General features: G+C 41.8%; 1 protein-coding gene across 1 annotated transcript in view; it reads right to left on the bottom strand.

Annotated features, from left to right (window-relative positions):
- The window catches only part of LOC141132375 (solute carrier family 22 member 4-like), a 106,004-nt gene that overhangs the window by 31,137 nt on the left and 52,078 nt on the right, over positions 1 to 22,789 (bottom strand). The window contains exons 4-6 of the mRNA XM_073620683.1: positions 21,380 to 21,534; positions 5,819 to 5,990; positions 307 to 433 (exon numbers count right to left, since the gene is read on the bottom strand). Coding sequence (XP_073476784.1) covers positions 307 to 433; positions 5,819 to 5,990; positions 21,380 to 21,534 — 454 coding nt within the window. The remainder of the gene's footprint in view (positions 1 to 306; positions 434 to 5,818; positions 5,991 to 21,379; positions 21,535 to 22,789) is intronic.

Below are 22,789 nucleotides of genomic sequence, written 5' to 3'. Positions count from 1 at the left end.
GGCAAGCTTAAAAAATATGGGCAGGCAGCATTGAAAGTTTAGACATCTGTAGCTTAAATGTTTAAAAAAAAAAAAAAAAAAAGTAGGGCTTATTATTACATTATAGTCTAGGTGAGAAGTATCCTACTGCTTCTGGGAAGGAGTAGTTACAAAAGACTATGTTTGATATAATTTGTGGCTCTTTTAACAGATCCATTCAAATGGCTTTCAATGCCGTCATCATTACTCTAGAAAGCCCTTTACATTGTCATTTTACAGTTTTAATGCAGAGACACCAGACCAGATGAGAGTAGCACACCTTTTTACCTCAACTGCTTTAAATATTACAGCTGGTGCTGAAACTTTGTTTAGCTTTGCCGCTTTCCTTACTATGGCCTCTGCTTCTTCTATCCGTCCTTGAGAGATCAGCCATTGTGGAGATTCCGGAATAATCCTACAAAAGATATATATTTTTTAATGATCTTGATCTGCTGCTAGTTCTTGCTGGGGTACTAATATAGGTGTATGAATATGTAAAAGATTTGAATAGCACTGTATAGCATGCTATATATACTTCCTGTCACAAAAAGAACACCAAGAGGTCTATTTATCACACATTTTTGTCAATTTGACCTTGTGAATTTGTGTGAATCTTGAGTTAAACATTCTATAAATAGACCCCTAAATTACAGGACAGCTTATTTGAAATTGTTTTAAAGCTTATTTTAATTGTTTGTTAATGTTCATTTAAATTAACTCAGCAGTAAATAGGCTTTAAAATATTGCCTTTACTTTAGCTAGTTGTGTAAACAATATATCTTTTTAACCACTTAAGGTCCGCCCTATAGGAGTTTTACTGCAGTTGTCCGGGTAGGGGGTGCACATGCGAGCCACCCACGGAAGCTGATCAGCAGGTGCATGGTACCTGTTATACTCCAGCACCCGCTGATCATTAGGCAGAGACACAGATCGGCGATCTGCCTATGTAAACAATGGAGATTGCCGTTCTGACGGGAGGGAAGGGATGGAATTAGTGTCTCTGCAAAGCAGGGAATAATTTCCATCTCTTCCCCTAGTAAAAGCACCTCGCACAGTGTAGTAAAACACTGACTAATTACACAGTTAACCCTTTGATCAGCCCAGATGTTAACCTCTTCCCAGCCAGTGTCATTAGCACACTGACAGTGCAAATGTTTTAGCACTGATCACTGTATTAGTGTCACTGGTCTCCAAAAAGTGTCCACCGCAATATCACAGTCTCACTATAAGTCGCTGATCGCCACCATTACTAGTATAAAAAAAATAACAATTATCAATATATGCTTATTGTGATTTTTTTTTTTTTTTTACCAAAAATATGTAGCAAAATATATATTGGCCAAAATTTATGAAGAAATTTGATATTTTACATTTGTTATTTGGATATGATTGATACATAGCAGAAAGTTTTCTTTTGTTTATAGCGCAAAAAAATAAAAACTGCAGAAGTGATCAAATACCACCAAAAGAAAGCTCTATTTGTGGGGGAAAAAGGACATACATTTTATTTGGGTACAGCATTGCATGACCGTGCAATTGTCAGTTAAAGTGACACAATGCTGTATCGCAAAAAATGGCCTGGTCATGAAGGGTGGTAAATCTTCTGGAGGTCGATTGGTTAACAATTTAAAATAAGCGGTCCTGTAATTTAGGGGTCTATTTATCAGTGTTTCCCCCAAGATTCATACAACTTGTACTCAAGATTCACATATTTTCCTATAAGTTAACTTGACAAAAATGTGTGAATCTTGGGTAAAACGTTGATAAATAGAACCCTAAATTACAAGATGGCTTATTTAAAATTATTTAATAAATAATTTAGTAGTATATATACTGTTCACACAACTAACTGAAGCGAAGGCAATATTTTACAGTATAACTTCAGCCCATAAAAAGTTTAGATGGAAAAGAGTCCATATTTCTGTCAGGCTTTTATTTTTGATCCCCATAAAACAGATCTCACACTTCCTTTCCTATGATGCCTGCACAAGGAATGTAAAGTGCAGAAATCAAAACTCCCAACTGTCCCTGATTTCGAGGGACTGTCCTTGATTTGGAACAAAGTACCTCTGTCCCTCTTCCCTCCTCATGTGTCTCTCATTTTGGCCTGATCTATATAGTTGTATATAAAATCCACTTTTTATCTTTCAAAAAGTGTTTCCCAGTGCTAAACCTTTCATCCAAATTCTAAATTGCTGCATTTGTAAATTTCAAGAGCCAGTATAAAGGAATAGTAGTGGTAAAAAAGCACTTGTGGGTTTAACTATTCATTTTTTTTAATGTATAATTCTCCTCTAACAGGGGTGGCAGGGGGAGGCGTGTCCTATGCCTACATACTTTCGCTAATAGGTGTCCCTCATTCCCATCTCAAAAGTTGGGATGCATGCAGAAGTCACTAGGAGATGACACAGACAGCAACAAAACACTGTCAAAAGTTCTACCTCTTCCCCTCTCTTCTAAAAATGTGCTTTTATTTTAAGCTGTGTCCATGCTGGAGAGATTACCCCTTATTTCCTGCCAGGACAAGAAGTGAGGAGGAATGTCCCCAATAGTGACACAGGTGGCAATACAAATCTAAGAGAGGTTCTAACCTTTTGCTTGTCTAATTAACATGAAATAACATGTTTTGGCTGAAGTTAGACATTAAAATGATGGTGGCATAAGAGGAAATTACTTCCAGTCTAGATATTAAATATTACCTACTTTTATTGGTAAGCTTCCTTTAGCCTCATATATCAGCTAAAATGAGACCAAGAGTTACACAGCAAGTGATAAAATAACTGAAAAATGTATCAAATACCGGTACTTACAAAAAATTTCCTTTCCTGGTGCCAATCCATGTCAGCGTACATGTGGTAGTAGCCACATCATGTGCCGCCCACCAGACCAGTGCATAGCTATAAAGAGCTGATGCCCATGCAACAGCCCATTACCTGTACATCGCTAGGAATGAACTGGGTGGGTTTAGTATGCTGCCATGGATTGGCGCCAGGAAAGGAAAATTATGGTAAGAATTTCATACTATTTTCCTTTTTCCTGACACCAACATGGCAGCATACATGTGGTAGACCAATAACTAGCTACCAGGGTGGAAAGCTTAAGCAAATCCTACCTTACAAAAAAGTGAGTAAGCTACAGCCTTCATGCCATAGTCAGCTGTGAGGACTAATGAGCCCATTAGTAGTGCTGAAGGACCTGTCTGGCTACCTATTGTGCCAGTTGACACCTCTGTGTAAGGTGCCCGCAATGCCTTAATGTTCAGATGCTGCTGGTCAAATTTGCATCAATTACTTCTGATGGCTGCAGCCCAGTGGTACATTGGGCTATTTGAATTAACTTTAGGAATTGTAACACTGATGCCTTCTACCCTTGTTTGTTTCTAAGGAACTAGGTATAGCAAGTGTGCTATCTGGATGTATTGAGGGAGTACTTAACCTGGGGCTGGTCAAAGCAATCCCACTGTGAGATAGGCAAAAAAATGCCCACAGGCTCTTGATGTAACAACAGCAACGCTGTGAACTCCCTGTAGCTCTGCGTGATCTTAACCATCTGCACCAACATTCAAATCCCCAGGACAAGCTCCCAGGGTGCTATCCCTCTTTCAAGGTAGAACACCCTGATAGCCCGCCCTGAAAACCTGAACAGTAGAGCACCATGGATGGCACCCAAGCATTCCTGTTGCAAGTAACCACAATGATCTCAAGCCCTTGGTAGAACATAGAGAAAGTGAGGATAGAAGCCTAGGTGGTAGCCTTGCAGATTTGAGAACCGCTGTCTGCAGTCAAAGCTCAGGAAGCACTCTGCTAAGTCAACTTGACGTGGTAGAGCTAAAAATTGCAGCAACAGTACAAGATTTATGTTGAAAACTACGAGGAAAGCAGAGGTTGAGAGATAGACTCTTCACCTTGACCACATCCAACTAATAGAGGGAAACTTGAAAGCAGACCATAGAACTGGATAAGGATGTTCTGTTTGGGGAGATAGAAACTACCTCAAGCAACACAAAGAACTGGGTCTCAACAACCTTGCCTTATGCAAAACCTGTGAAGTGTTTCATGCCAGACAAGGCCATCAGTCTAAGCATTCATTTCAGTAAGAAACTGCTACGAATGAACTACTTCTGATCCAACGGAGTCACAAGGGCAGCAACATTGTCCCATGAAGAACCTCTTCGGGAGGAAGCCCTGAAGCAAGATAAGCATGCATCGCATGTCTAGCAATAGATTTAACAAGAAGTACACCTACTAGCTTAGCATCAAGAGAGTCATAGACTCCAGGATGCCCTGTCTCTCAGAACTTGAGCTTCAAGCTGGTAAGGGCAGGTTGAAGCTTGATAGTAAAAAACATTCTTTGGGAAAAAGATGATCCTGTTCCAGTAGAATCCCTTAGAGCAACTGTCCGGTGTCCCTTTAGGTTGATATACCACATCTACCTGGGTCAGCCTGGAACAATGAGCAACACCGGAATGCCTTCCATCCCACACAAGGAAGACAAAAAAGGAAGGGAAAGATTGGGAAGTACTGATCCCACGGGGTCCACAGAGCATCCACGGCATCCACCAGAGGACCACTGTGCCTAAAAAACAAACTATCTAGCCTTTAGTTTGACCATCATGACCAGGTAGTCAACCACTGAAGTTGCCTACCTGTGACACACCTCCAGGAATAACTCCAGGGGTAGGAATCATTCTCACAGTTTTAGGTGCTGCTGCCTGATGCCATTTGCCTGCCGCTGTGTATAACTGGAATGCTCACTATCCTAGCCATTCTTCTAGTTTGCACTTTAGACTAGTTATAGTAGTATTATTTACATTGTAGTTAATGCACTGTTTATTGCTGACTTTGCCAATTTAAGAGTTAATCCCAGTCAATTGGCACAGAACTCTATTCTAAGTTACTGGTGTAATGATTATACTGTCTAGCGGACTGTGTCTGAACATACCTTCTACGTTTTCATTTATGCTCAAGCCTGTACCAATACATTGAGTTCATTTATCACTAAATGTTCTTGCGTCTTTCTCCTGGTACTAATTCACAGCCAAGTTATATGTATCTATACTTTTGTTCTTATAAGTGCTTACAGTAAATTTCATTCAACCAGGTGTGCCAGAGGGGCTAAGGGTGTTCTTGGAATTGAGGCGCAGAACATTACCCAAATTACCAAGTGGTTCCTGCAGGGGTAGCGATACATTTATGTAGCTTAAAAATGTCTTGTATCTCAGGCACTCTGGAGTCAAAAAATGTTTCAGGAAACAGAATTATGATTACTTACTGCCAGTTTACACCAGAACGAGATTCCATGTGCGTTTCCCACTGTGTTTAAAATGTACTGCCTTTGCAATATGCTGCAGGTCTTAATACGTTGTTGTAAATGAAAAAGTGTGTTAGCCTGCACCAGATTGCATGTGGTACCATGCGATTTGGTGTGGTGCGTTTGTGAAATGTAGTGCATGCACTACTTTTTGTACGATCGCACCACACCAAATTGCACACCAATCGGTCCTCGTTTTTGTGCGATTCAGGTAAGAACAGGCCCTTAGAGAAGTTGTATCCAAAGAAAAAGCAGGCTCACATTTCAAGGTAAAACTGCACAGCTAGAAAGGCAGTCTACATAGACAAAGACAATATTTTACACTTATATAAAAGTCAATACATAGAGGGGTGGCTGTCCAGTGTGCAAAGAAGACAAACAAAAAAAAAAAAATTAAAAGGTCTTTAAGGGCTACAGTATATGTGAGGCTGACCAGTGCACAATGTACATAAAAGCATGTGGAAAAACATGGACTAAACAGTAAACTCACCACCACAAAGGAATGCAAAGGAGCCCAGGCACAGTCAGAGCCATCAGTAGTGTCCTCCAGTCTCGGATGAAATAGGCAAACAGAGGCAGGATCATGTAGCCAATTGCAAAAAAGATGCAAATTCCTAATGTTGAGAAGATAATTCGAGCAGATTTGCCAAGAATTTCAGATCCTATGAAAACAGTAATGACAATAAATTACACAATTTTTATAAAGTAAATTCTAAGTACTAATGCAGCAGTTCTTATGACTTAGGCTGCTCAAACATGGTCTGAATTGTGCTAGTGACAAAACTTTATTGAGTGTTGATCAGGACGTGTGGGGTTTAAAAGTCTTGCGCCTTTTGAAGTTTACTCTTTTATCCATGTTTTATGGGTTCTTTGTTTTTATTTTCTGCTCCCTCTTCAGGTCTCTGAATTTTATTTTTGCTTTTATTCCTTTGTCTTAGCAGTTGTCAGAGAATCTATAGGTTGTTGAAGGCAGAGCTGGTTGAAGATTTTGGAAATTTGTGGGTTGGGTCAATCTTAGGTATGGGTGTCCCTTCCTAACAATATGTTGGTAACATTGGGGTTTAAGTAGGCTGTATCTGGGAGTATGTATGTGCTTAATTGTCCCTGAGGCAGTGTAGTGCACCTGGGGGCCTTTTCATTGTGTGGCAGTGGCAGAATTACCAGGGTCGCAACAGTCGCACTTGCGACGGGGCCCGGCATTCCGCCACTGTCGGGGGGGCCCAGAGGGGTTGCTATTCACACACGGCTCTGAGCGGAGATCGTGTCTGTCATGGAACAGTAGCACAGAGACACCGGCATTAACGTTCTATTTGCCCGTCCATCCTCTCTGGTAGGGGATGAGAGAGGACACACAGCTGATCTCACTGCTCCCCCTTTTCCCCCTCCCCTCTCCTGTGTTCCACAGGAAATGTGAGCTCCTTAGCTTCACACTAGACTGCCCACGGAGCACACAGGAGAGAGGAGAGGGGAGAAGAAAGTAGCAATTAATCAAGGTTTTATCTGTAGCTTTCATATGATGTCCTACTGTGCTACTTTCAAGGCCCTGACAAAGTGGAACTGGCCACGAAACACGTAGGCCACACCTCTGTAAATGTTTTGGGTCCTGCACACCCTGAATTCAAATCATAAAGACTGTAATGTATCTTAACTTGATTTTTAAAAGGTACTGCCTTATGGCAGCTAAAAAAAATACTTTTCTATAATCGTAGTATTGTACTCTATTTGTTTACACTCCTCTGAGGCACAATTAAAGTCCCACCCTATTCTACATTTTTTTTGAAACATAATTGCATGATGCCTTAAGAGTTCCTTTCACTGGAATTAAGGGGCCAAGCCCAACCCCATAAAACAACCCCACACCATAATCCCCCCTCCACCAAATTATTTGGACCAGTGCACAGTTTGGGGTGGAGGAACTTTACTGGCCTGCACAGAGTCCTGACCTTAACCCAATAAAACACCTTTGGGATGAATTGGAGTGGAGACTGAAAGCCAGGCCTTCTCCTCCACATCAGTGCCAGACCTCACAAATTTGCTTCTGGAAGAATGGTCAAACTTTCCCATAGACACACTCCTAAATCTTGTGGACAGCCTTCCCAGAAGAGTTGAAGCTGTAAAACCTCGTACACACGATCGGGTTGTTGGCCAACAAAACCAGAATTTTGTCCGAAGGGCGTTGGCCCAAACTAGTCTTGCATACACACGGCACACAATTGTTGGCCAATAATTACGAATGTACTGACGTACTATGTTGTTTTTCAGCTCTTTAGTGCCACCCTTTAGGCTCCTTCTGCTAACTTCGGTGGCTAACTTTGGTGAGTGTTGATTCCCACTTTTCATTTTGCACTTTTCATTTTGTGCTTTTTAGTTTGTTTCTGAACGGCCGTTCATCAACCAGATATGTTGTGGAATCGGAGGAGATAACGTATTATTTATTATTGGCCTTGGAGTTGTTGCTTTGACATTATTTTTTTGGTTGAATAATGATTTGATTTGGTATATTTTCTATATTTTTGGATGCATAAAATGCACTTTTTGGTTAAGTTCTATTGGCAGATAGCATGTCTAATTTTATTTTTTTAATGCACAATAAAAAATAAAAAAAAATTGTGGAGAATAATACTTGGCTATGTGTTTTACTTCAAATAACATTTTGGGAGTAGGCAGTTACATTTAAAAAAATACAATGTAAAATTGACAAGGGACACCAACACAGTTGTATCTTTGATCTTAAAAACTACGGGATAATGATGTTGTGGTAACTTGCCCAAATTAAAAAAAAAATCATAATAATATTATTCTTGATATCACAAGAAAAAAAAAAAAGCCTTTCAAAATGTGTTTGCAATAACAGTCAAGTATAACCAGCAAAGCAGCTTTATTATCCCAATCAAGAAGAGAATGTGCGCTGCATTTCAAGATTTCATAATTTGCCACGTTGCGAATGTTAATTCTCCATTACGAACACTAGTTTTCAAGACTGTCCGCTTCTGGCTCATCCTTGCTTCTGAGCATGCGTGTTTGTACTTTGTACTTTTGTCTGACGGACTTGTGTACACACGCTCGGAAAATCCGACAACAGACATTGGTCCGTGGAAAATGCGACAACAAATGTCCGATGGAGCATACACATGGTCGGATTTACCGCCAACAGCCTGTCATCACACATTTCCAGTCGGAAAGTCCGATCGTGTGTACAAGGCTTTAGAGTTGCAAAGGGTGGGGCAACTCAATATATATATATAAACTAAGACTGGGATGCCAAAGTTCATGTGCATATAAAGCCAGGCGTCCCAATGCCTTTGGTAGTATAGTGTATATCATGTGAAAAAATACAAAAAACAAATATGCTGTTATGTTTAAGAACACCTAATGGTTTTGTCTTTTCCATCATGATAAAGCTGTTTAAGAGCCTACAACTTTGTAATAAGCATTTTCCTTCGTAGACACGGTGACACAGCACATTCAATAGTGTCTGTAAAAACCTTTAGCACAAAGAAGCATGCTATGCTTACAGGAATGTTGAGGGAATGATTTTATTGACTTAACTACAGAATACGGAATTACACAATATGAGACTATAGTATGTGGTCATTTACCCATGGCGGTTTAAAGCAACATTTATCTTTTGCTAGTTCTTGTTGGACAGGAACATCTAGGAATAGCATAAAATGCATTTTACTGATTTCCTTTCTACTAGCAGTCTGTGGCATGTGTTCTTCAGCTTTCAGGCCCTGTAATGTTGTAAATGTTAAACTTGCTGTAGTCCCAGTAGTGATTGTAAAAGAAATGGACATATAAAGGATATGTCCTCCAATCGAGTCACCAGGCCCTTTTTAAGACCGGCCTTGCATGATCTCTTCAAAGATGAGTCCTCCCCTGGATCTTCCCGATTGTCCGGCTTCTTCCCGCAGGACAGACAGCACAGGACCATCCCAGCCATAGCAAGCCCCAGACAGGCTTCTGGGTCTACCCGCCCGGCTGCAGTAAGGCAACCCTCCAAGCCGGAGGGCCACGAGATAGCACTCACTGACAAATACCTCTAGGCCAGGAGGGCCACGAGGCAAAAAGCTCCTCGAAAAATGGCGTCTGTCCCATAAATACCCTCTCCCAGAATGCAACTCGGAGGACCACCTCCGCCGAGTTATCTCCGGGACAGAAGAGCACCCATACACTTCAGCTTGTTGCTTTCCAACACTGACCCATGATGACGACACCCACAGGCACAATGTGGAACTGCACGCAACACAGCCAAGCTGGAACAGAGGCTATATTAACATTAGATTGAATCTAAATAATGTACAGCACAAATGAACAACTAAATTTACCTATAAGCGGTAGATTAAAAAAAATCTACCAGCGCTACATACTCCCCCCAATACAATAGACGTTGTCCCCAATGTCTGCCAAAATATAACCCTCAAGCCTGAAAGTAGTTATTTGAACTTAGAACTTAGATGGAAAGGAGAAAAAGACAGTATAGAAATGTTACAGTTTCAACATTTATACAATAACATATTCACATAAGACATGTCACAAACCCTCACTATCTATTTAGCTGAAAAGCCTAACAGCTTGATAGGAGATCTGGTTGTTCCTGAAAGAAACAAAGTTAGACACACACGAAATATACAGTATCATCACTAAACAAGTTAGGAGCAAAGCCTCATTCCCACAGATTTTCTTTTCAACGGACCTAGACAAAAATAACTTGAAAAGTCCATCCCTATCTCTGGGCAAATTATATCTTTTCGATAAAGAAAATCCAGTCAGCAAAAATCTTTGGATCTAAAGACACGGAGATGAATATAATCTCTTGACCACGGGGATCTCTAAACACCAACACTATCTAACTATACACCCCAAAGTTCTTTTGCATAATCACCAATAAAACCGGGGATCTGGCAATGTCAGTTTCCTTCCTAGTTTATCCACGGTGGTGATAAAGTACACAATGTCATCTTTTCCTGGTCTGCAAATGACCACCTTGTCAGCATAGATGTGCCGACCATAGTTCCAATGCAGCAAACATCCATTAAAGCGTTCATCCATGGCAACAGATTACCCAACTTTCCGGAAAGGTTTTGGCACCGACAAATAGTCCCAAGAAGCTTCACGGTACCATTGCTCCCGATTGGTCTCAATTTCCTGCATAATTTCCTGAGTACCATAGGGAAATTCCAGACCATATTCTGTGGCAACTCGCTTGGTGAGCACTCTCTGTAAACAGGCAAGTTTAGGCAAAGTTCTATTTTTCCCCAAACCAGGAGGCACACAAGAATTTGGTGATTTACGCACCATAGATCCAACGGGTGTCGGTTCAAACTCCAACAAACTAGCAACTTTAGGCAATGTCTCTTTGGTAGTACTGTGCGGCTCCACACAAGGTGATGTTTTCCCAGAATCTAGAGCTATCCATTCTGAGAAAGTCAGGGCAGAAGCAACGTCTTCACCCTGCGCCCACAATAGTTCCTGTGACATTGTCTCAAACAAATCATCATCACCGGAGAGATCTGACATAGGATCTATCTCCGAGTCTCTCAACTCCTCTGCAGGCAAATATTTACAAAGAGTCCCAGATATGTTCCCCTTTGATCTCTCACCCGTTCCTGACGTGGACTTCTCCGGATCAATATATTTCTCCGGATCCAGTTCGGGTAGTCTCTGGGGTAGGCCTCGACCACGGCCGCAGGAAGCCTTCACATATCCCACCTTCCTCTGGACAGGTGCAACGGGGATAGGTGTGGTAGAACTCGAAATAAAGGTGATGTCCGCTGATGAAGCGGTAATAGCGACATCTCCTTCCGAAACACTCTCGGTAGCAGATGAGATCACGGCCTGTTGCTCTCCAGCAGCAATGGCAGTAGTTTCCACTGTGGCAATACCTGTAGCCCAATCCACATGATAAGCACGGGGCGACATTGTAGGTTGCTCCACTGTCATAGGCGTGTGCACAGGGTGTGCCGGGTGTGCCCAGGCACACCCTAATCCCCCATGCGCATTAGTGTTATCGTTCTGTGTAGCAACAGGAACATGGGAAAGATCTCCCTCTTACCGCCTCTGCCATAAGAGAAGTGTTTATCCTTTTCTCTTTCACTGTGCCAGCAGGGAGATCAATGTGCCGGGGTCATATAGATGTAGATACATACACATGCATGTATGTTTGAGCTTAAGGGTCCACACCCTAATGCATTAGGCTGCGCACACCTATGTCCACTGTGAACAAATATTCTCCGCACTGCAAACATCGGACAAATGGACGGAGATGTATGGCCAGTCCTTCACACTTGTGACAAAGCATGCCCAGCCCTTGGATTTCTCCAACTGTGTACAGTATGAACGGCCCCTGCGGCTTCAAACAAATGCCAGTATCTGTAAGCAGGGTTCCGGTCAGCATAGCACCCGCAGCGGTACTTGTAGGGAACATCTTGGACCCCATAGTTGACGGTACCAATGGGAAAGAAGACATGGCTGCACTCCGATCCTTTCAACACGATCACAAGGCTTCTCTTCTCCCTTGGCGCCAAACACACACACGCGCGTCCCACACGGCAACAAGTAGATATGGCTCCTCCCACTTGTTCTTCTGATCACGTAGTTCCCGGCCCCAGACAGGCTTCTGGGTCTACTTGCCCGACTGCAGCAACACAACCCTCCAAGCCGGAAAGGCCACGAGATAGCACTCACTGACACATACCTCTAGGCCAGGATGGCCACGAGGCAAAAAGCTCTCCGAAAAATGGCGTCTGTCCCATAAATACCCTCTCCCAGAATGCAACTCGGAGGACCACCTCCGCCGAGTTATCTCCAGGACAGAAGAGCACCCATACACTTCAGCTTGTTGCTTTCCAACACTGACCCATGATGACAACGACACCCACAGGCACAATGTGGAACTGCACACAACACAGCCAAGCTGGAAAAGAGGCTAAATTAACATTAGATTGAATCTAAACAATGTACAGCACAAATGAACCACTAAATTTACCTATAAGCGGTAGATAAAAAAATCAAATCAAAAACACTGAAATTTGCTCAGATGCAGAATTGTCACTGTCATTACTTTCAGTGTTTGATGATGAATTTCCTCACAAATCACTATCACTATCACTCAATTCAGCAAGTGATTCTAATTTATTATCGCTGTTTTCTAGCTGGTCTAAAACTGCTTTTGATGTAAAGGGATGGTTTTGGTTGCTATGGACAATCTCCAGTTTCCAGGCAGAAAGAACAGTATTTATAATATAAAACTGCATGCAGGGCACTGGACAAACCACTAGGGACAAAAGGGATGTGAAAATATTTGATACAGTAATGTAATCTGTAAGATTACAGTGTACTGTATGTATTTCACTTTTTGAATTTGGCACCGTGCTCCATACCCGTGTGTCGCAATGCTCGCAGGGAACGGAGCTTGGCTCTGTGATTAATCCAGCGGAGACACAGCTGCCGCACACAGAGGACAGACATTGCAGGATCCTGGGGACAAGGTAAGTAAGCTGCACCTGGATCCTGCAAAGCGATCCTGAGTGTGGCTCGGGGTTACCGCTTTTGGTACTGAAAATCCACCCCGAGCCACACTCGGGAATAACGTCAGGGAGGTTAATGCAAGGAGTGCATTAAGGTAAAAAATGTTTAGGTTTTGTAACCAGTAGAAGTTTTAAAGCACACATCTGTCTGAAGACCTGCTGAATTACGTACGTCTCCTAAACATGAAACAATAAATGTTAATTTACATTACCTGCCCTACTTGAATATGGTTAAATTGGAGAAAATCTGGACATGAAGTGAAGGGACATCCCCTTATATGGACAAATACAGCAATAAAGCCCTTACAAAGGCAGGGATTTCAACCTGAGAGAAAAGTTTAATGTGTGATAAGGAAGTGGGACATGCTGCGACAGAAACGGGGCACGATCAAATTTTTATTTGGGCGTGAATCATGAAAGTACACCATAAAAAAGTAGATGTCAAACAATCATAGGAAGTTGTATAGTGCATTTAGCAAATAAACAACAGGTACCAAGAATCACTTGCAGAATAGAAGACTATGGGTTTGGTTTATTAAACCTGGAAAGTGCAAAATCTGGTGTAGTTGTGCATGATGGCCAATCAGCTTCTAATTTCAGCTGGTTCAAAAGAGGATGTAAACCCAAATTTTTTTTAAGGCTTGCACCTTGTACAGTATAGGATTTCATGTCATCTGTGCCCAGTCTTGCCACGAAGAGTTAATCCAGCTCTGAGCAATCCTCTTATCTTTTTTCAGTGAGATAAAAACTGACAGACAGAGAAATAGGAGTCAGTTCTTCCCCCTTGCTGTGAGTGACAGGTGGTTTACATATCTCATGCAGAAGCCTGAGAGAGACATTCTGTGTACTTCACATCCCCTCCTCTTTTCTTCTCCAGCTCTCCCAGGATTGGCTGCTCCACACCTCAGCATGAGTGGGCATGCTGAAGTCATGTGGTGACTTTTCTGGGTTTTGACTGGATGTTAGTGATCATAGCAGACGATCAGTGTAAGAAATACACAGGAGAAAATGCATGTTGAAAAGGGGAGTGTAGAGGTGGGCGGGGAGTCTACTGACATCACAACTCCACCCACCGAGACCTGGACAACAGACCCACCCACAGAATCTGCAGTTTTTTGGATCTCATAACAGGCAGAGGGGAGACATTTGACAGGTAAGGATACATGCAGAAGGCATGTATATCCTTATAGATAACCACTATGGCAGTAGTTTAGAAAGGATGAGAATGGGTTTCCATCCATGTTAAGCTTCGACTAAAAACTTGAAAACTAATTGGTTTCTATGCAGAGCGGCACCAGGTTTTGTACTCTCCAGTTTTAGTAAATCTACCCCCATGTGTCCTTAAAGACATAATAACATGTACCAATGAATACACCCAGCATACAAACCAAGAGTGTTATTATTGTACAGTGTCCATACATACAGAATAAGAAATTAGGCTGAGAATGGCATCCACTATGCAGGGTAAGATTAGTGTTACTATGCATTGTCAGTACATGTAGAATAAGTACAGATACTGAGGATTACACCCAGAACTAGAGAGGTGTAATGCCGCATACACACAGTCGGACTTTCCGTCGGGAAATTTTCGATGTGAGCTTGTTGTCGGAAAGTCCGACCACGTGTATGCTCCGTCGAACATTTGCTGTCGGAATTTCCGGCCACAAATGTTTGAGAGCAGGTTCTCAAATTTTCCGCCAACTTCACTTTGTTGTCGGAAATTCCGATCGTGTCTACACAAGTACGTCGCACAAAAGTTCACGCATGCTCGGAATCAAGCAGAAGGAGTCTCACTGGCTATTGAACTTGTTTTTTCTCATCTCGCCGTACGTCTTGTACGTCACCGCGTTCTCACGCCATGGGAATTTCGGGCCAACATTTGTGTGACCGTGTGTATGCAAGACAAGTTTGAGCCAACATCATTCGGAAAAAAATCGATGGTTTTGTTGGCGGAAAGTCCGATCGTGTGTACTCAGCATTACTGTGTGCACAGAATAAGATCAGGCACTGAGAATGACACCCACCACACAAGAAAAAAGTGGTTCTGTAGAACATCCTCAGACACACAGAATAAAAATTGAAACTGGAAATTACAGCCAGCATACAGGAAAAGAGAAATGTCAGTATACAGCACCCATACTTGTATAATTAGAACAGATATTAAGAATTATATCCAGAACATAGAATAAAAATACTCTCTGCTCTTTGCAGTGTCCAATTAATTAAGCCACTATGCATGTCCTGCAACCTGAAAACAACGCAGGGAAACAAACTGGGTCAGGTCTTCAGTAAATGAAAGGAATCAAATGAGATTTGTACATCATGTAGGCTTACATGGTGACAATGGTAAAAACCAGGGTGACTTCCTGGATTTTAGGGTGAGTTTACATGGCTGCAGAGGATCTACACCTTAAGGAATTGTGTTTATTGCTGTCTGTGTCTGCAGTGTGGGGAACGGGTGTTCCTTCATTTCTGTTTGACACCCAGAACAGACCTAGCTTGTTCTCTCTAACACCTGTAGCACCTCTCACCTCAAGCTGCTGCTCATCAAGGTCCCAACTACGGCTTGCTGGGGGGACCTATACTCAGGTGCTTCTATGGAATTACTTTGATCTCTGTTCAAGAATCCTGTAGCAGGATTAAGTTAACCTCTCCCTCACTGGAACATGTTCTGCTGACATTGGAAGGAAGCATCCAGTTACCCAAAGGACATTGTGATCTGACCTGGGATTTTCTCTTTTGTGACTGCGCACGATTGGGATTGAGAGGTACTTACCAACTAGTCCCTTATAGTTTGTAAAAGACTGTTTGATAAGCCTTAGCTAAGTAACTTCTCTCCTGAGAAATTCATACTGTCATCCTCTTCAGTGTTAAAACTGGGGAGAACTATTTTTTAGCCTCCCTGATGGTATTCCCGAGTGTGGCTCGGGGTTAAATTTCAGCACCATTAGCGGTAACCCCGAGCCACACTCGGGATTACATCTCAGGATCCTGGTGCTGGTTACTTACCTTGTCTCCAGGATCCTGTTATGTCCCCCCGCTGTGTCTGCGGGCTCTGTCCTCTGCCCGAAGCCTCTCTGTGCCAGGCTCTGTTCCCTGCGAGCGTCGCGATGCATGGGGGTGGAGCCTGGCGGCAAATTCAAAAAAGGTAAAAATCATAACATATACAGTACTGTAATCTTACAGATTATAGTACTGTATGAAATTATTTCATATCCCTTTTGTCCCCAATGCTTTGGCCCATGCCCTGCATGCAGTTTTATATGATATATACTGTTTTTTCTGTCTGGAAACTTGAGATTGTCCATTGCAACCAAAAAGTGTCCCTTTATGTCAAAAGTAGCTTTAGATCAGCTAGAAAACAGCGATAGTAAATTAGAACACTTGCAGAATTGAGCGATAGTGAATCGTGGGGAAATTTATTTTAATACTATATTATTTTTTTTAATTATTTAAATGTATTTATTATATTATAATTTATGATTTTGGGTTTCAAACTTCATCATACCCGGGATATCTACTAGACTCTTGGTGGACAGATCTAAGTGTGTTATTGCTAAGAATTACAGGCCTACAATATAAAACGCCAAATTTCTATGCAAAATAATTGTACCGCTTTGAGACGCAAAAATCTGAAATAATCATACCGCCAGGGAGGTTAACATGGATGTCAAGTAGTTCCTCTGCGGAGGGGTATATATCTCTGGCATCTGCTACACTCTATATATAACTGATGGTCAGCAAGTTTAACACGCCCACACTTGAAGTCCCACCACTGCGCAGGAAAGATTGGAGATTTTGTTAAAGCTGCCACTCTAAATAAATCAAATTGAAAACTATTTACCCTCTACCTAAAATGTAAAAGTAAATAGTGGTGCTGATATTAAAGTATTGTAAATCATATCAATACTATAGAATAACATAAACAAAATAACACCCAGTGACAAGTGAAGGTCACTGTATCACCAGTGACAAAAGTGACAAAAAATAAAGTCCATAAAATAGTCTCAATTTTTACTCCAAAATTTGTGACAGAATTTGTGACTTCAAAGATATGCTTCTATAACAGTTGTATTATTCCAAGTCTTCCAACACACCGCATGTGAAAGTGCTTCCGCTGCCCTTAAGAAATGCACTCACCCATTTCAGGTGCCTTGCACTCTCATGATTGGCATATACACTTTAATGCCCCGTACAATCGGACTTTCCGACAACAAAACCGTGGAATTTTGTTCGAAGGTTGTTGGCTCCAACTTGTCTTGCATACACACAGTCACACAAATGTTGGCCACCAATTACGAACGTGGGAACGTGGTGACATACAAGACGTATGACAAGCCAAGAAAAAGGAAGTTCAATAGCGAGTGCGGCTCCTTCTGCTTGATACTGAGCATGCGTGAACTTTTGTGCGTCGGACTTGTGTACACACGATCAGAAATTCCGACAACAGAGTTTTGTTGGCGAAAAATTTGAGAACCTGCTAGCCAACATTTGTTGGCGGAAATTCCACCAACAAATGTTCGATGGAGCATACACACGGTCGGACTTTCAGCCAACAAGCTCACATCCAACATTTGTTGTCGGAAAATCCGATCGTGTGTATGGGGCATTACCCTCAAAAGGTTAAAATATCCCACCGATATTCAACCGTGCATAGGGTAAAAGAGCTCTCCACGTGAAAATAAAATAAGTGCTCGAATAACGTGATATAATTTAAAACAATTTATTGAATAAAACCAAATCTCCAACTATTACACTCACATAGTTCCAAATAAAGCAAGCATAAAACAATCCTCCTGTTACTAGCAGTTATCTAAGCTTAGATAGCTGCTAAGTCAGTGCAGCAATCACAGAGCACAAGCTTGTGGAACCATGGATGCCAGCAGACCTATAGCAGCAAAGGTTCTCTGATGAGTTCACCTGAACCAAGCTATGTGTATTGGTTCAGCTGGAGGCTGCTGCCCATCTCCCAGTGCCATAAGAGCCTGCTACATGGACTACTGATGTTCCCAGGGGGGAACCTTGTCTGAAATAAGGGACTTTGTTCGGGACTTGAACTAGTTTCCCTCCAGGTCGAATGTTCTTTATTCATTAGAACCGGAAGTGACGATCCGAGTCTGATGAGTGAATGTGGGTAAGATACATGTTGAACACCGCGGGTCCGCTGTGACCACAATACACCACCACTTGCTAGTAACAGGATTGTTTTATGCTTGCTTTATTTGGAACTATTGTAATAGTTGGAGATTTGTTTTTATTCATCAAATTGTTTTAAACGATATCACACTATTGGAGAACTTATTTTATTTTCATGTGGAGAGATCTTTTACCCTATGCACGGTTGGACATTGGTGGGATGTTTTAACTTTTTGAGGGAAAAAGTGTATATGCCGAGCATGAGAGTGCAAGGCACCTGAAGTCGGTGAGTGCGTTTCTTAAGGGAAACGGAAGCACTTTCATATGCGGTGTGGTGGAAGACTTGGAATAATACAACTGTTATAGAAGCATACGTTTGAAGTCACGGAGTCAAAATTGAGAATATTTTATGGACTTTATTTTTTGTCACTTTTGTCACTGGTGATACAGTGACCTTCACTTGTCACTGGGTTATTTTGTTTAAGTTATTCTATGGTATTGATTGTTATGATCTACTACATTCTCACAAGAAGATTTTGTTCTGAGTTTGGCAGAAGACATCTGTTCCTGTACAGCTATAGTAAGCATTTCGTCCTGTTTTTACATAGTTCTGGAGTATCTTATTCAATTGCCTATCCAAGTTACCCCAAAAATAAAAGAAACAAAAAAGAAAATACCCTTAGACTGTTCACTAAGCCAATTAGAGTGACTGCTGCTGTGTGCCTGGCTGCCTCTGCACTGATCTGGAAAGAACCTTGGAACCAAATCGGCGGGTCCTTTAGGCGCTGAGCTCTACACACCCATCAAATAGATAGAAAGTAATGAGATTCAGACAGATAATATAGAGATCGAAGAAAAGGGATCTGTCTTCCACCTCCACACAGACTGCAGCTTACCAGCTCCTATGAATTTCTTAATTATAGGAGATCGTATGCGCCTGAGGCTTGATACCCAGCCCGGGCCTTCGGTTGCTTGCAGTCGGGATCTCAGCACCTTTTGCAGGAGTATGTGACTCAATCGGGAGGTTAGTGGGAGGTATTTCTGTGTGTTTCTGATTCACATTCTCTGTTAACTCCAGAACCTCTCCTGTTTCTGATTCTTTGTCACATCCTCTGTTAACTCCAGAACCTCTGGAGGCAACAGAGGTTCTGGAGTTAACAGAGGATGTGACAAAGAATCAGAAACACACAGAAATACCTGCCACTAACCTCCCGATTGAGTCACATACTCCTGCAAAAGGTACTGAGATCCTGACTGCGAGCAACCAAAGGCCCGGGCTGGGTATCAAGCCACAGGCACATACGATCTCCTATAATAAGGAGATTCATAGGAGCTGGTAAGCGGCAGTCTATGTGGAGGTGGAAGACAGATCCTTTTCTTTTATCACTACTCTTGGGTGCTGTGTGCGATATTTACACTGAAGATATTGAGTATTTATTTGAATGGACTAACAATCACTCACCATTTGACCAGTTTTTTTTTTTTTCACTGTTTTATCCGTATAAGGTCACAGTATTATATGTGTCACTTACTCAGTTTACAGCGTGACTTGATATTGGAAAATTGTTTATTAATGTGTGTATCTTGCAGCAAAGTCACAGCCGTTTACATTTATTATTCTTGTTTTCAATCACTTAATTGGTATCACTACATTTTGAGGAAAGCGCAGTAACTACAAACTATACTAATATAGAGATCGGTTCTAAGCCTTCCACGCTCTATCACAGTTTTTGTTGTTGTTGCTTGAATCAAAAGGTTAAAGAAAGAGCAAAGCCTGCTTCCCTTTAAGCCTTTATGGAACTCCAGAAGACCCAGTAGGTGCTGCAAGCTCTTCCATTCAAACATGATTCTAAGATCTTTTCATACATGACCCACTTGGCTATTCATCTAAACTTTGAATGCTGGCTGTTTTTGGTGCTCAGTTAGTACTCTTATCTTTACCTGACCCTGGTTATTTTGCCCGTAATGTAGTTGTATCTGCCTTGGTCTCTAGGCTTTCACTAGCCAAGGAGATTAGCAGCCCCCCCCCCCCACTAAATAACCATTGGTATGTAAAAAAATCTATACAAATACCCATTAGACGTATAGTGGCAAAAAAGTGTGTGAACCCCCTAGAATTACTTTCTCATGTTTTTATTGAACACAATCATTAAACATTCACAATGCTGAAGGGAAAAGTAAGTGAATCTATGGACTAATTACTTCAACAAAAGCTATTTGAAGTCAGTAGTTTGCATACCTAGAGTCCAGTTCATGAAATGAGTTTGAAGGTTTGGTTTAATGCTACTTTGATTCATAAAAGACACTCAAACATTTTAAGACTGCTGTTCATAAGAAGCATCAGCTGATGTGAACCATGACTCACTAAAAGGAGCTCTCTGAAGACATACGAGGCATCCATCACTCCAAGGGGTTCACATATTTGTTCTTTTCACGGTAACTGAAGCATTCTCTCTTCTTCTTTTAATTTTCTATGGTCCTTCTTTGGGTTTCTACTTAATTGCCTGCTTGATGTGCACACCTCCTATTGGTGGAGGCAACACTTTTCACTGCTGGGTCCTCTCTAGGCTCCAGAGGCAGGAGAACGCATGGGGGTGGTGAGGGAACCAGTGCCCAGGAAAATAGTGGGGAAAATGTCAGGGATAGGATATCAGCTTTGCTCAAAGAATAAACTGTGGCTTTGCTCCATTACACTGCAGGATGGCTTTCGAGGAGATGTTTGGAATTAAAGACTGAGATGTATGGTAATTGATGCACACTGCACTATTAAAATTTCATTTTTTTTCCTGGAGTTTGGCTTTAAACCAGATCTGCCTGCTTTAATCTGTGTCCACTGACCAAGAGAATTTCCTAAAGTTAGCCTGCTAATTTACCATACTTTAGACTAATTTCTAGTGGAAAAGTGGTTTGGTTTATTTCGTACATACTGTGTTATTTTGTCTGTGCTGTTCGTCCCTTTTTTCTTTGCAGAGAGAAACATCTTATGTGGCACAAGTCAGTTTTAAGGGTACTGTAGGGACCACAAATGTTTAAACATTAATCAATAAGAGGGCTGTAATAGCAGTAATCTCTAGCAGTCTCAGTCCATCACTGTCTCTTCAAGCAGGTCCCCAGTCTCCATAGAGGTATATAATATGTCTGCAGTCTCTGATTATCTCTTGTAGCATGATCAAAAGCTTTGCCGTCTCCTGTCTGCAGTCTCTGTCAGCTTTCTGTGGTGTTATATCCACTGCCCATGGGCCACAAGAAAGTTGGCCATCACCAATATAAGTTATTTTATTGCTCAGTTACTTACACACTTGACCTGCTTAGCACAGCACTCTAAATCAGAAACACCAATGCCTAGGAAGACGCTGATAACACATAAAATAAGAATTGAAACAAACCTAAAATAAAAGCAGCCACGTAGTTGGAAATCTGCCCCATGCCGACAATTAGGAAGAGAACTGCAAACATCTCCCAGCTAGTTGAAAACACTTGTACAATGCTAAAACCAGTCTGGACTGCCATTGTTGCAAAAAGGATTTTCTTTCTCCCAAACCTATAAGAAAAAGGGTCAAAACAAAGACATTCAATCAAACCTTAACAACTTAATTTTGATTTATAATGCCAAAAACACATATGCATGATTTAAATAGCTTTGCAAGTGGGAAAGGGGACTGCTGTCAGGGTCAAAATGCAGGCACCTAGTGGTACCTGCTCACACCTACAACAGCCACAACGTTTATGATGGTGTCAAGCATGTGTGGCAGCAACCAGGTGAGGAGTACAAAGACAAGTGTGTCTTGCCTACAGTCAAGCATGGTGGTGGGAGTGTCATGGTCTGGGGCCGCATGAGTGCTGCGGGAACTAGGAAGCTACATGGGAACCATGAATGCCAACATGTACTGTGACATACTGAAGCAAAACATGATCCCCTCCCTTCAGAGACTGGGCCGCAGGGCAGTATTCCAAAATGATAACAACCCCAAACACACCTCCAAGACGACCACTGCCTTGCTAAAGAAGCTGAGGGTAAGGGCGATGGACTGGCCAATCATGTCTCCAGACCTAAACCTTATTGAGCATCTGTGGGGCATCCTCAAATGGAAGGTGGAGCAGCGCAAGGTCTCTAACATCCACCAGCTCTGTGATGTCGTCATGTAGGAGTGGAAGTGGACTCCAGTGGCAACCTGTGAACCTCTGGTGAACTCCATGCCCAAGAGGGTTATGGCAGTGCTGGAAAATAATGGTGGCCACACAAAATATTGACACTTTGGGCTCAATTTAGACATTTTCACTTAGGGGTGTACTCACTTTTGTTGCCAGACCTTTAGACATTAATGGCTGTGTGTTGAGTTATTTTGAGGGGACAGCAAATTTACACTGTTATACAAGCTGTGCACTCACTATTACATTGTAGCAAAGTGTCATTTCTTCAGTGTTGTCACATGAAAAGATATAATAAAATATGAAAAAAGACACAAGTCCATTAAGTCCAACCTATGTGTGTGATTATATGTCAGTATTATCCCTGTATGTTGCGGTCGATCGGGTGCTTATCTAATAGTTTTTTGAAACTATCGATGTCCCCTGCTGAAACCACCGCCTGTGGAAGGGAATTCCACATCCTTGCCGCTCTTACAGTAAAGAACTTTCTATGCAGTTTAAGGTTAAACCTCTTTTCTTCTCATTTTAGTGATTGGCTACATGTCTTATTAAACTCCCTTCTGGGAAAAAGTTGTATCCCTATTGTGGGGTCACCAGTACGGTATTTGTAAATGTAAATCATATCTCTCTCAAGTGTCTCTTCTCCA

Source organism: Aquarana catesbeiana, linkage group LG03 (assembly GCF_042186555.1).
Source record: "Aquarana catesbeiana isolate 2022-GZ linkage group LG03, ASM4218655v1, whole genome shotgun sequence".
Classification (NCBI taxonomy): Eukaryota; Metazoa; Chordata; class Amphibia; order Anura; family Ranidae; genus Aquarana; species Aquarana catesbeiana.
This window is presented reverse-complemented; position numbering and strand designations above follow the sequence as displayed.